Raw genomic sequence first — 13,596 nt, forward strand, 5'->3', positions numbered from 1 at the left:
AACTGCTCCTGTTTACCACAGCCCCTATGATTGTTACCTGTAGCTCTCACCTTTTCACCACTGGGACATTAGTTATCAACATTCAGTAACATATGCAAACTATCTTTAAAACACGGGGCTTTGTTTTCAAAGCGATTCTTCTTCTTTTATTAACTCCTATTGTTTGTGTTTTACCTTTCATGGCCTTTTAAGCACTCTAAGGATTGGCATAATTTACACGGAATTTTCTCCTTTCAAGAACTAACAGTTCATGAAAGGCATTCAAAGTGCTTCGCAAACATGTGTCTCATAGTGTTTTCATTCAACTGGAAAGGCCTTCGGATTTATTTTCAATATTTTTATGGACACAAACATGTTCAGGAACTGTGTCCTTTGTGTGGCTAAGGGATTGGAATCTGCTCTGGGTAATAGGGTTACAGAATACATGCATGAACAATATGGACAATAGATTATTTCTGACACTCTAAAGCACTTGAAAATTACATTTGCAACAGTGTGAAAATATGGTGATTAGAGCTGATTCTCCAACATTGAAACGGTTTCATTTTCTGCCAGCAGTGCTTTTTTTTTTTTCTTTTGACAGTGTGAACATTGATTAGAATACATAAATGTGCTTCTACTATGAAGACTGGTTTTCCTAGCTCAATTTACCACTAATTGTATTTCAGGGGTAACAACATTTGCTCCATACCAATCTCAATTTAATGTCCAATTAATTCAACAGCAGTGGGAGATGGTTGCTAAGCAAACAGACTGGATACCCAGAGCATTCTATTCATCCAATTGGCTGCACAACTTGTGAACACAAAGCTGGAGTCCACTGGGGCTGGTTGGTGTATGTGTAAACTGTGTTTATAGATTTTTATTTTTGCTCGTTTATAATGCTACCAGGAATTACAGAGTCAGGAAGGAATTCACCTTTGCTAAGAAGCAAATATCAATGACACTTGATGATAGCAGCAACACTGATCAATGGGAACTACAATACATGATCAATAATTTTCAAATGCACCTTTATCAGCCATGCATGTACGTACATAAAACATGCAACAGCTGTTAGGAAGATTATCTCTGATCTGACTTGCATGTTCTCACAAAAGGCAGCACGAGGGAAGACCAGAGACTTGTTTAATGTGCATGTGTACAGTATTCAGCACCTGCTGTACTGTACAACGGTCTTCAACTTAAAGGTAGCTGTTAGTGCAAAAGAGCTAAATATGATACATCTGAGGTTTCATTCTTAATATTAAGAACTGTAACTACAAGAACCAGGGTACCATGTTCATTTATCAGGACATTTGCTTAAACAACGCCACTACACAAGTCTTGTTTGAAAGCACACACACACTTAGGACCATATAAAAAGTCACAAAGGTCCACATGTTTAGGCTTTGCATGGTATTGGTCCAGAATGAGGATGTGTATGCAATCTATTGAAAACTAGAACTCACCAAGAAAGCTCAAATCCAGTGGAAAAAAATGAGTAAAACTTACATACACATTAAACAGAAGTTTAAGTTACTCCAGCTTGCATGATGTGCATCCATAACACCAGAAAAAAAGACATACACACTTACAACTCACACAGTAGAGACTGTGAGTACTGAAGAACTAAGCACCCAGCCTATTTATACCTGAACAACCCTCTGGTGGCCAAACAGTGTGTCCAAGTGTCTCTGTCACAGACATTTTTCCCTTGCATATCATCCTCTATGTACCCTCCATTTTTCACGATGCTCCAACAATGTTGCGTGAATTATTAATCAACATAAGATATTAATTGCCTAATGAGGAGCTACAGTATGCATTTCAGTGAGCTTCGCTAATTAGAGTCAATTCAATAACCAAAGTATGAATTTATTATTATACTTTTAAACATATGTTGGCCTACCAAAATGCAGTAATTAAACTTAGAAAACAAATAAAACAAACACCGGTGTTACGTAATATATCAAGCATTTTATTTTGAAAAGAAAAATGCAGTTACAATATATTCATTCTGATACATATTTTGGTCTTTTTATGCTTTTTAAAAAAGTCACATTTATGAAGGAAATGAAAATCACATTTGTTTTTGTTCAAATGATAATAGCTACTCCATTTCATGGTATTCAGAGCAACTATATATATATATTAATGGTTCAAAATGAAAACAAAAAATACTTAATTAGGAAAGAAATAACAAAACAAACATTACATTATATTATATGTAAAAAGCTACTGTATGCAAAGAGGAAAGCTATGGATAGCAACATATAGCTGTGTTAGGTGTCGTCAAACACACACATTTATTTATTTATTTATTAAACTTGTGAATAGATCTGACAATCCCAGCACTATCGCAATGCAGTCGGTGGGATTAGCTGACATGCTAATTTGGTGCTGACACAAAAATTACGGGCTGGGCTTCTCGTAGGTGTTTCAGAAATGTGTTGTGCTATTCAGGGTGTAATACAGCTTCGTGCTCCCCCAGTCAGGGTTAATATTGTCATTTTCAAAACAGGCCATTTTAAACTGAGCTAAAATGAACTCACAAGATGGCCGCCGCTTACACACACACACACACACACACACACACACACACACACACACACATACGCTTTGTACAGCTGAGGCACCATAACAACAGCATTGTAACGTGTGCTCCCATACCATGTTTAAACAAGAGATGATGTGGTTCTGAATGGGCAGACCTTGTGGATTTGACAAGCTTTCAAATTCTCTTTAAAAATGACAGCCGAAGGTTAATACTTTGCCACTCTTCCACAGGCTCGTTTAAACTCAATCTCACTTCGTTCTAATTTCAAAACATGGATTCCTAACCTGATTCCATCTGTAGTTCCAATCTGCTACTGGACAAAAAAAACCTCAAAAGGACGCCACTCTGTGTTTGTTTGTTTGTGTGTGTGTGTGTGTGTGTGTGTGTGTGTGTGTGTGTGTGTATATATATTTATTCTGATGTCATATGTGTACTGTATATAGTATCAAATATATTAACAAGTAAAACAAGTAGACACCTAACACTGATTAGCTGAAAAGTTTCTTATAAAGCAATCTCGAAATTATCGCTGCTCCAGGGAAACACTAACTCCAGACTCTGAATAAATTTCAGGCAATGTTTGCATGGATATTGAAATACTTGTACCAGCACTATTTATTTAACAGTGACCTTTCCCTTTATTTTTCTACTCAAGCTTTAGCTCCACATCCCACTGGAGTTCCTTGCTAGTTTTAATTTCTGTGTGTGCTACCCACAAACCCTTGACAAAGCAACATCGAGTGCAACTGCAAATCTATCTAGCAAACGGATTATTCCCCTACCTCCAAAGCTGCGCGATTGGAAATGTTAACATTATCTCAGCGTGGGAAGAAAAAAGACAACACGTCTCATTTGAGTACGGCAGTGCGCCTGACATTCAACCCTGAAATTGTGCTTCCTCACAGCATTAAGCTCTCCACATTGTTTTCTGCTGATTTTAATGAGGCTCAACACATGCTTTGTAAAAAATGGCCTTTCAGCTGTTGCATTTAAACCCAAACCTCCAGTATTTTGTATCAGATAATACCACTTAACAAATTACATTATTTTTGTTTGCAGCACCTACTCTGGTGCTATGGTTTACCCTTTATTAAATCAGACAACCAGAATGACAACAACAATTATAACCGCCCCCTCCCCTCCCCTCCAGTATATGACAAGTGGAATATCTCTGTCATCCTCTAATTCTAAATCCTGTTATATTAACACGACACAGTAGAGATTGGATAAACACACATCACAAAGTCCATAGCAACAACAGTGGCTGAATGACTGATTTGGTTAAAGCAAGAAGAACCTAACCAACTTGTCTTATCCATCTCCTTAAATAAAGGAAAGACCAAAAGACTTGTTATATCATAGTGTGGATCGAGACCACTGTCTCTGATTTTATCCATCGTGAAGACTGTTATCTCATTGTACACTACAGTTACTGTATTAACTCAATTATATTAGTTTTAGGCCATAATTTTATAAATAAGGCTCAATAGCACCACAATGGTTATAGCCACTGATGCTATTGTTCTGATTTCATTAAATCTTTAGTTTAATTACTTGAGACTATATTTGCAATATCTAAAATACCCAACAGCTCTTATTCTAAAAATACGCTCTGACAACATAATGCATCAAAAAATATATATATATATATATATATATATATATATATATAGATACTTCTTTCTTTTCAAATGGTGTAGCAGTAAACCTATAATATCATTTTTGTTTACAATCATCCTTTCGATCCACACTTATATTGCTATAAACAATACTTCACAATGCCAAGAAGACTATTAGGCAAACACATTCCCAGTACTTTGTAGTTTGGCAAACGGGACATTTTGCAGAATAATGCATGGTATGTTTTTAACAGCACCTTAGAGCAAATTATGAGTACCACTTCAGTTTAATAACACAATTGAAATTCTGTGAAGTACACATCACAGTTGGGATTTTGCAGTGGGAAGCCCCCAGTGAATATACCTATACTCACATTTCTAATGACTATGCACAATAACCAAATAAGATCAAATTAATATCTGCAAAGGATCCGATGTTACAATTTTACCAGATATAGCCTGATTCTTGAATACAAAAGTATAAATTAGGTATTAACCAGATTTATTCTGAAAATGTGGCAATTAAAAATTGAGCATCAATTTTGGTTTTGCAGATTACAAAGGGTTACAACGGGCAGCGTCGTGCTTTAAAATCCGACATAGCCCCTATGTTCTGTCTACTTTAAAACCTGACAGCCAGAACTCTTAAATATAAGATATATAAGAGCCCAATTTCATTAAAATAAAAAAAAAATCATTTTGCAGTGAAACTGTGAGAAGTGTTAATTTATGCATGAACGCCTATCTTATACATCGTTTGTTACAAAGGAACATGGAATGAATAAGGGAAAATTAAATCCACATTAATTAATAACTCACATGAAGTGCATAAGATATTCAGATATTATTCAGTTGGAATTAATTATGAATTTAGGGCCATTATTTAAAAGTGCTGCCGAAAATACAATTCCAGGCAGTAAACAGAGTTCATGAGGATGATACCTGACTGTACTGCAAATATGGAGCAGGTGTCCTGGCTCAGGTAACAAGTGGAAAGACTTGGTGGTACAGTATCTCACGACTACAGTATTTATCTTTCAAATGAAAAAGTCAATCACCATACCCTTTGCCCTTGGTTTAATAGTTCTAAAAACACAACAATAAAAACAACAACAAAAAGGCATACGTTTTTTAATTATTATTTTAAGTTAATTTTAAAAATAAAGATGACAGATTTGTTGATAGTCATTTCATATTAGATATATCATCCAGGGGTCGTGTGACAGCTATAAACTCCAATAGCACATATAAAGATGGAAACAGAAAAGTAGTTACTACTAATAAGAATAATGTTCTAGCAACATTCAAAAGTACAAAATATATTACTACAGAGTTCCAGGCGGGATATATTATCCCATATTAAGTTAATTAATACAAGTCGCTAAAAATTGTTGTGCTAATATCTAGTACAAATCATGGACTGTATCATGAACAGCAAGAGGGTGGGGTTACAAAGAGAGAAATTGCAAGAAAGTAAAATAGATTCAAAACAAATCAATAAGAAACTGGAGCTGCTGCATCAAAAACTACTTCTGATGTACCAGCTTGTACAGTAAGAAAGCTATGGTAATGAAATAATGCATGCCACGATACAGTAAGTCACCTTGCAGTAGCTTTGCAATAATATGTTGTTGTTAATGTTAATGTTGCAGCTGCTATGAACTGGAATTGGACTGAAAAGTATCAAGCAATACATACTGCAGAAGAAGCAGAGTCAAATTTCAGAAAAAAAGTGTTCAACGGGTGCTCAAAGCAAACACAGTATTTAAAACATGAATAGAGGATTGATAACTGCTTAAAAAAAGAACTACGAGTTTAACCTTTTAACATACCTGAGAAAATAAAAACACTGAACCTCTCTCTCTCTCTCTCTCTCTCTCTCTCTCTCTCTCTCTCTCTCTCTCTCTCTCTCTCTCTCTCTCTCTCTCTCTCTCACATTATCTACAGCAAACTTGCTGCTGTTATCTCAACACTTTTTAAAACAGCCTTGTTACACATTCACACCTCGTCTGTAGCTTGTGTCTGAGTTAATATGCATACCAGTGGCAGACTGTCACTATCTGAAACAATTTCACATTTGCCCTTCTAGCGCCTTTCAACGAGGCTAATTTTAATGACTTTATGCCTGTCAGGTTGTTTAATCAGGGCCCAGAGAACGCAAGAAGTTGTCTGAATGTCTTGTATCCATGTGGTGCTGCTTTTTGAATGCTTGTCAGTGGCAGGCTGAACATTTGCTAAGCTGGTTGAAAACGTTTACATAATTTGCTGAATAAACACTTACCGCACAGTAAATGAAACAGAAAACTTTGTAAATGTGACAGAGGGTCAAGCTTTCCTAAACTGGGACAAATCTGATAACTGTCTCAGAGACACAGAGTAAAAAGGAATACTGCTTTCTTTTATCTATATTTGTCTAACTCAAAAATTGAATAATATTCAACTACTCAACTAAAACAGCTTTTAACAGCGAAAACAACAACAACAAAAAAAAAAAATTTAAAAATAAACCATGTAGGGATTATAACGGGAAACAAAATCCTTTGGTCTAATGGTACTCTATACAGACAGAAGACCTTTAAAAACAAACAAATGAGACAATGAAGCTGAGTGGTTTCTCTTTCACAATATGGCCCATGATTCAGTGACCCTTGTTGTGGGCCACTATAGGTCTCCTCACAGAGGAAAAAAAAAGAAAGTTCTCATTAAATGTCTGATTGTCCACAGAAACGCCAGCCGCCCTCCATACGGGGGCGGTCTCGGCTCACAAATACGACCACAACGTCATGACAACACCCTTTACTGGAAAGGAAATACATATCAACCCAAGGGACTGGTCAAAGGCTTATTTCCTCTTTTAGAATAAGGTGTGCTATTGCTGCTGTTGGATCTTGCTGGCTTCACCCCTCTGCATGCACTTGGTGTGGATTACTGGCAGCGGGTGAGCCTCAGTGTTGAACACCCAGTCATCCAGAGGGAGTAGGTCATCGTCAGAGAACAGCAGATACAGATATCTGGGTGGTGAAAAGAAACAAAATTCCACAAAAAGTTACTCCCCGGACCTCAATGCAGGTGCCACGCTGAAAATAGCACCTGAGTACCCCTGGCATGAGGATCATTCAAACAACTGAGTGAGTTCTTGCATTAAATTCTCTTTATTGTATTTTTGTATCATTATATATATATATATATATATATATATATATATATATATATATATATATATATATATATATATATATATATATATTTATTATAATTACACACAGTAGTGTATTGACTGAAAAAAACAACCAAAAGGAAACTCAAAGTGGCAGACTACTTCAATAAAGTCACTACGGATGATCTAGCCTTGATTACATAAATCTATGGCAGCCAACTGGAACTCAAGAGTGGCACCTGAACACAAGTACAGCCAGCTAAACACAGTACTTGAATCATTCCAGCAAGACCCATTTAGAATGATTGCACACTTCATAGAAACTTAAAGGTGCAGCTGTATAGACAGTCCTGAATTGTTATTTTGTTACTTGTTTTTAGCACCGTCTCGGCACGCGATCGCCAGCTTGCGGGTCGAAGTGATGATCCAGCGCATTTGCTGTATTGTTATCGTTGTCGTTTAATGTAATGTTTATTAAAGTCAATAAAAAAGATGCCTGTAAATCCATTCAATTTCACACAGAATAATTATTATGCCTGCCAAGTTTCATTATACACTTTGGGATTTATTATTTATTTATTTTTTTTTTTTTTTTGAGTAACAATTTTCCCATGATCCTAGAGTTCTGTTTACCACATTCTTTCACAGTATAGACATCTGTGAACTCTGTTGGATCAGACCATCAAGCCAACTGCCCAGGTTGTGTGCACTGACCTCAGGTAAACAGCTTCCATGCCCTCTTTTAACCCTTAGCAGTGGCTACAGGTTATGAATGACATCTACGAACTCGATTACAGGTTATACCTCAGAAGTACAGCAATTTCTTACTACACATATATTTACACATGTGTACATTACAATGCAGGCGAGTACAAATTTTCTAGATATAGCCTGATTTTTCCTTGCTGAACGTTGTTTAAATCTAGCATACTGGATCTAACTGAATATATGCCATAAAACCTTTTTGTCACAAGGTCATTGCTAGCTTGTGAAAAAAATCCAATATTTTCAGCTGGGTCTTCTCAATATGCACTAGATATACAGCAGTATAACATAAACCCCCTTATTTGTGGTGCTTGGGGGGTGGTACTGTAGATTTAGTTGTCCATTTTAACACTCACCCTCTTACTGCCTATATAACTTGGTATCCCTTGATATATATGCTAATTCCTTTAATAAGTAAGCTGACAGAAGCACCCCGAGATATTCAGAGGTGCCAATAACATACATGGCCACTTGGTGCTGAAGCCAGCTATTGAGTTGCTAGGAATGAAAAACAGCAATGCTGAGGGATTGCCCCGAGGAAGAAGATTAAACTACTGAAATGTATTGCAAGGCTTAGCCGTTCTTAAACCGCCAATGCGCTGGATTCTTTTCTCACTTCTTTGAGCTCTGTTAATCATGACATTATATTACAGAACAGGTGGCCCAAACCACTTCATTCTGAAGGGTTAAAGAAAATTTACTGGCTTAAAAGCGGCTCAACCTGGAAGATCAGTTTAACAAAATCACAGACTCCTAACGCTCAATTCAATCATAATATAAGAGGTGCTATTCCATTAACAGTACAGACATAGGATCACAGCACAAGAAAAGACAAGAAACACTGTTTTACAATCAGACAAGCGTTAATTATTACGGGAACAATAGAAATCAGCTTTTAAGAAGTAACACCTAATAATAAGAGAACATTATGACCTATGGGAAGTAGCAGTAGCATGTTTAATATGTGGATCTTCTTCCAGTCTCCCTTCCATTCTGACACAAAAGAATTTCAGACCTATTGATTCGATAAGTAATAACCCTCATTTATTGCCCGAGAAAATCCAATACACTACACAGATTAAAATACCTTCCTAGCATATAACATGGCTACCAACTGGATGGAAACGAACGTGTAGACATTAAACATGCAGGACGGAAAGGAATAAAAATCGGATGTGTTCGTCCAAGTCACAAGGTGGGAAGAATGTGCTTATAACTCCAACTCCCCAGTAGTGTTGTTGAAGCTGACACCCTGGGATGCTTCAAGAAGCTGGTTGATGAGATTCTGGGATCAATAAGCTACTAACAACCAAACGAGCAAGATGGGCTGAATGGCCTCCTCTTATTTGTAAACTTTCTTATGTTCTTATGTTCTAATAATTCAATAAGTTGCGGTCTCTTCAGTCTCTTGAAAAGCTTTATAAAAATGTATTGATTCAAAATGTTTCTGGTTAATAAATGCTTCATTAAAATAAATCTCACAGAGACTACATTACGGATTCATATTTTATGCAGGACTAGCACATTCATAAAATTATTTAGAAAAATATGCTAAATATGTGACCCACGTTTTTATGGCTGCATAGACAGTGCAGGACTGGCGTTCAGTGGGTTTATACTTACTTCAATGTTTCTGCTAAAAAGAAACTCTGTTGCATGTTGTCATGGCTTGGTGATGTTGTGTATACATCTCTTATTCCAGTGAAGCCTTTATCAACACGGCAATACTTCTCCAACGCCTGGAGAAACAAAGAAATAATATGTGTTTGTTGCATGCAAGCTATGATGTTTCAGTAACCCCATCTGTTTAATATGCAGGCGGCATAGTTAATAACTACATTGTTCCGGCGCTGTACTGCCAAGTCAAACTGCACAGGTTCACACACTTGATCACTTTATCCTGTTCCAGCAATGCAATGCTACCAAACTGTGACTAACAGTACAAGATACATTAGGTTGCAAATGTCCTGCACACACCAAATAATTAATAAAAGGTGCAAACCATTGCCATGCCTATACATCAAATCAAAAGACCTAACCACTGCACTGAAAGCAGATCAATTCAGCTGTAAGAAGTAGCTGCTTATTAGAAGCCTAGGCTGAGATTGGGGGAATGATTATGAGTGCTTGCTCCCTGCTTCGATCACTACCCCCTATGTTATTTAACCCTCACCTGGCTGTTGCAACCCTATCCTGCACCTCCTAATCGCCACTTTATTGCAGGTAGTCCCCTTGCTTGGGGGGGAAGTGCATGGCTTTGTCATCGCCAGATCAGTTCCTCTTTCAGAGGGCAGTGGCTTCCTTCTCCCCTTGCAAGGCAGGACCAGCGGCCAGATAATCAATAATCACTACCAACACCCGTACTCAAAACTAGTAGTCATGACCCCGACATTGAACCTAACTATAAGTGAAGGAACACATTTTCTTTACCTGCACAGCTTCCCAGCCCCACTCCCTGTACTTGGGGTCATGGGTTAGTCTCCACATGTACATGTAGCTCTCCACAACTTCAGGTCTCAGGATGTAGTATCTGTCGCTCATTCTGGTAGCTGTGGCTTCCTCACCACTATCAAAACGGAATGCTTCTGGGCCCAGTTTGGTAGCTGATAAAAAACAAAACAAAGAAAAATTATTTATTAAGGCTGAAAAAACAACCTGATTAATGACTTACTCTACTTCATGCATTGGGATAACAAATGCATTGAAATAGCAAATTAATTCGTACCTAAGAGAAATGACTTGGTCTTGCATTTTCTTATATAAATAGTGCAGACAGTATGGTAAATGTGTACTTTTTAATGGTAACTAAATTCTAACTTTCCTGTAAACAAACACACTATTTATTCTCAACCCCATTTTCACATGATAAAGGTGTTTCAACCTATATGGTCGGTCCAACCAAAGGTAATTGTCAAAACCAATGGAAGTAACCGTTTAACTGGAGGAAAGGTTACATCAGCACTTCCAGCTCGTTAACTTCTACATGCGTCGATATTACCCATATATACAGACGCTCGCAGTGCTATAACCCTGTAACACATTCATCATGTACATCTCAGATCAAATGATACTGGTTCAGAATCGCTTTGCTTGTGGCATGAATGTATGCTTTGTCAAAATACTTTCCTGCCTTAACATTACAATTTGAGAAGAGCTGCAATGAGAGAATGTCCTTTAGTTCCAGTCAGATCCACAGTTTCTAACATGTGTGATTCAGTGCCAGTGGTACTTTAAAAAGACTTACGATCCCTGGGAATGTAATAATTATGTGTGTCCATCCCCACCTCGATATGCCATTTTGGACTTGGGGAATACATGAATTTCATGTGTTTTTTTTTTGTTTTTTTTTTTTTGGGAATCACCAGTGGGACCGAATAATTGGTCCTCCTTTGAAGTCTGATCAATAGGTTTGTTCACCATGTCAGTGTTAATAGACTGTTGAATCAACAAACCGTAGCATCACACAAGTATGGATTTTGCTACTGCTACTGCTGCTGCTGCTGCTGATTGTAGAAACTGCATTAAAAATGTCCTCAGGGTTATTTCAACTAGAATCTTTAGGAAGTTCTGCTTTTAACAACATCTCTGCATCATAGCATGTGTGCACAGTGGGAACAGCAATATATATAACTACAATTTGCATGGTGTATGTTTCACAATGATTTCCACACTAGGCAAAGCAGAGCTAGGGATAGCTTACGCAGCTGCCATTTCTTTTATAACAATGTGTATACATGCTTGTTAGGCAGCCTACATACAGTAAAAGAGTTACCAAGGTTTTGAATCTATAATGTGGCGTTGAATCTAAACGCTGGATGAAGTTTTGTGTCAGGGTGCAGCATTCTATCTATAGCATTGTATGTTAAATATTAGGGGTTAACGTAAAAAAAAAGCATCAAAAGCTTCTCAGCGCAATAATACGGGGACCAGTAACAATGTTAATAAAGCAATTAAGAATGGATTTTAAAGCATTGGTAGGCTGTCCTTCAACTTCTTAATCCCTGAAAAATGCCATTGTTATTTTAGAAGGCCTGTAGGACTTCTACTCCAGTCTGTACTCTTATGTACTTACAATATACTTGCATGTGCATTGTGCACTCTATCACACTGTGCTGTGTTGGGAAACATGCTTATGAATTACTGTTTGTACAGTTATTGTGCTCCCCAGGGTGCACTTGAAGACAATGCATCTCAGGTTTTTTTTCCACCAGTGTATCACAGCAGAACGATATATATGTTCTCCTACCTGTGCGTGCATAAGACTCGTGGCATGTGTGAGTAATCTCTGCTGCCAGGTCCATGTAGTGTTTCCGTTGCTCCGGTTCTCCATCATCGGCTCCAATCCCAATCATTCCTCCCGAGAAGCAAGCCAGATGACCCATCTTGTGATCCAGTATCCCGCCTCTCCACTCCGCAATGTATGTGAGCCCCCCGGGAGACTTCTGCACCAGATTGGTTTCTATAGCCTGCGATATTAAACAAGTCTTTAGCGAAAGCTTTATCACAGTTTGTTTCTGGCCTTTGCTTTGCCCGCTATTACTGCGATATGAAAGTGGAGATAAGATAACCTTCAAAAGAAAGTCAATTTTGACTAATTAAAGAAACTGGAATTGCAGTTCAAAGGCAGTCTAACAGTACTGTCCATACACATTTACAACACTTTCTCGGCTGAAGAGAAAGTCAAGCTGACAGATGTTTTGGCTAGTGCCTTCATCAGTGTAATTATTGTTATGGTTCTATTCCTCTATCCCCGGTACACTGACGACGGCACTAGCAAAACAAGCCTTTGTCTACCTGCCTTTGTTTCTTCATTAAAATTTAGGATTGTGTTATGAAGTTATTGATACACTTTCCCTGAGCCAGTTTTTCATTTACTTTAAGTTCAAGTAAGTCAGGGACTCCTGGGAAATGAAGCTGGGAACACCTAGCTCTGATTCCTCGGCTCTTAATACTTGGGCAGACCAACCCAATGCAGTGACCCATTCATCTTATTATGGTTTTATAAATTTTTTTTTTTACCTTCAAAGCATCATAATACATCTTCTTGGCTTGTTCATCTCTTTTGTCTGACATCAGATAGGATTTTATCAGATACTCATAGAAGCTGTCTCCTAGTCCCCCTATGGAGACGTGGTCTAGAAGAGAAAAGAAGGGTACGTTTAGTCTTGATTTGACTATCCTAAAATACAGGTATTTAAGGTACACAAATCTACACAGCAGAAACCTGGCGTTAAAATATACTACTAAAACAGTTATTTACAAACGTATTTATTCAAATGTATTCGTACACAGGTGTACATGAGATTTCACATCTAGTTTGGTGACAGCAGAATGAATGAATATATATATATATATATATATATATATATATATATATATATATATATATATATATATATAGATAGATAGATAGATAGATAGATAGATAGATAGATAGATAGATAGATAGATAGATAGATAGATAGGTATACACTCACACAAAACAGACACAACGACAGATAAATGTATACCCTGTA

At 37.3% G+C, this 13,596-nt stretch overlaps 1 protein-coding gene across 1 annotated transcript in view; it reads right to left on the bottom strand.

Annotated features, from left to right (window-relative positions):
- Window positions 1-1,939: 1,939 nt before the first annotated feature.
- LOC121303287 (mannosyl-oligosaccharide 1,2-alpha-mannosidase IC-like) overlaps window positions 1,940-13,596 on the bottom strand; it is a 31,566-nt gene continuing 19,909 nt past the window's right edge. Inside the window, exons 4-8 of the mRNA XM_041233871.1 lie at window positions 13,100-13,215; window positions 12,327-12,546; window positions 10,511-10,683; window positions 9,704-9,819; window positions 1,940-7,169 (exon numbers count right to left, since the gene is read on the bottom strand). Of these exons, the coding sequence (XP_041089805.1) occupies window positions 7,028-7,169; window positions 9,704-9,819; window positions 10,511-10,683; window positions 12,327-12,546; window positions 13,100-13,215 (767 nt within the window). The 3' untranslated portion in view covers window positions 1,940-7,027. The remainder of the gene's footprint in view (window positions 7,170-9,703; window positions 9,820-10,510; window positions 10,684-12,326; window positions 12,547-13,099; window positions 13,216-13,596) is intronic.

Source organism: Polyodon spathula, chromosome 32 (genome assembly GCF_017654505.1).
Source record: "Polyodon spathula isolate WHYD16114869_AA chromosome 32, ASM1765450v1, whole genome shotgun sequence".
Lineage (NCBI taxonomy): Eukaryota > Metazoa > Chordata > Actinopteri > Acipenseriformes > Polyodontidae > Polyodon > Polyodon spathula.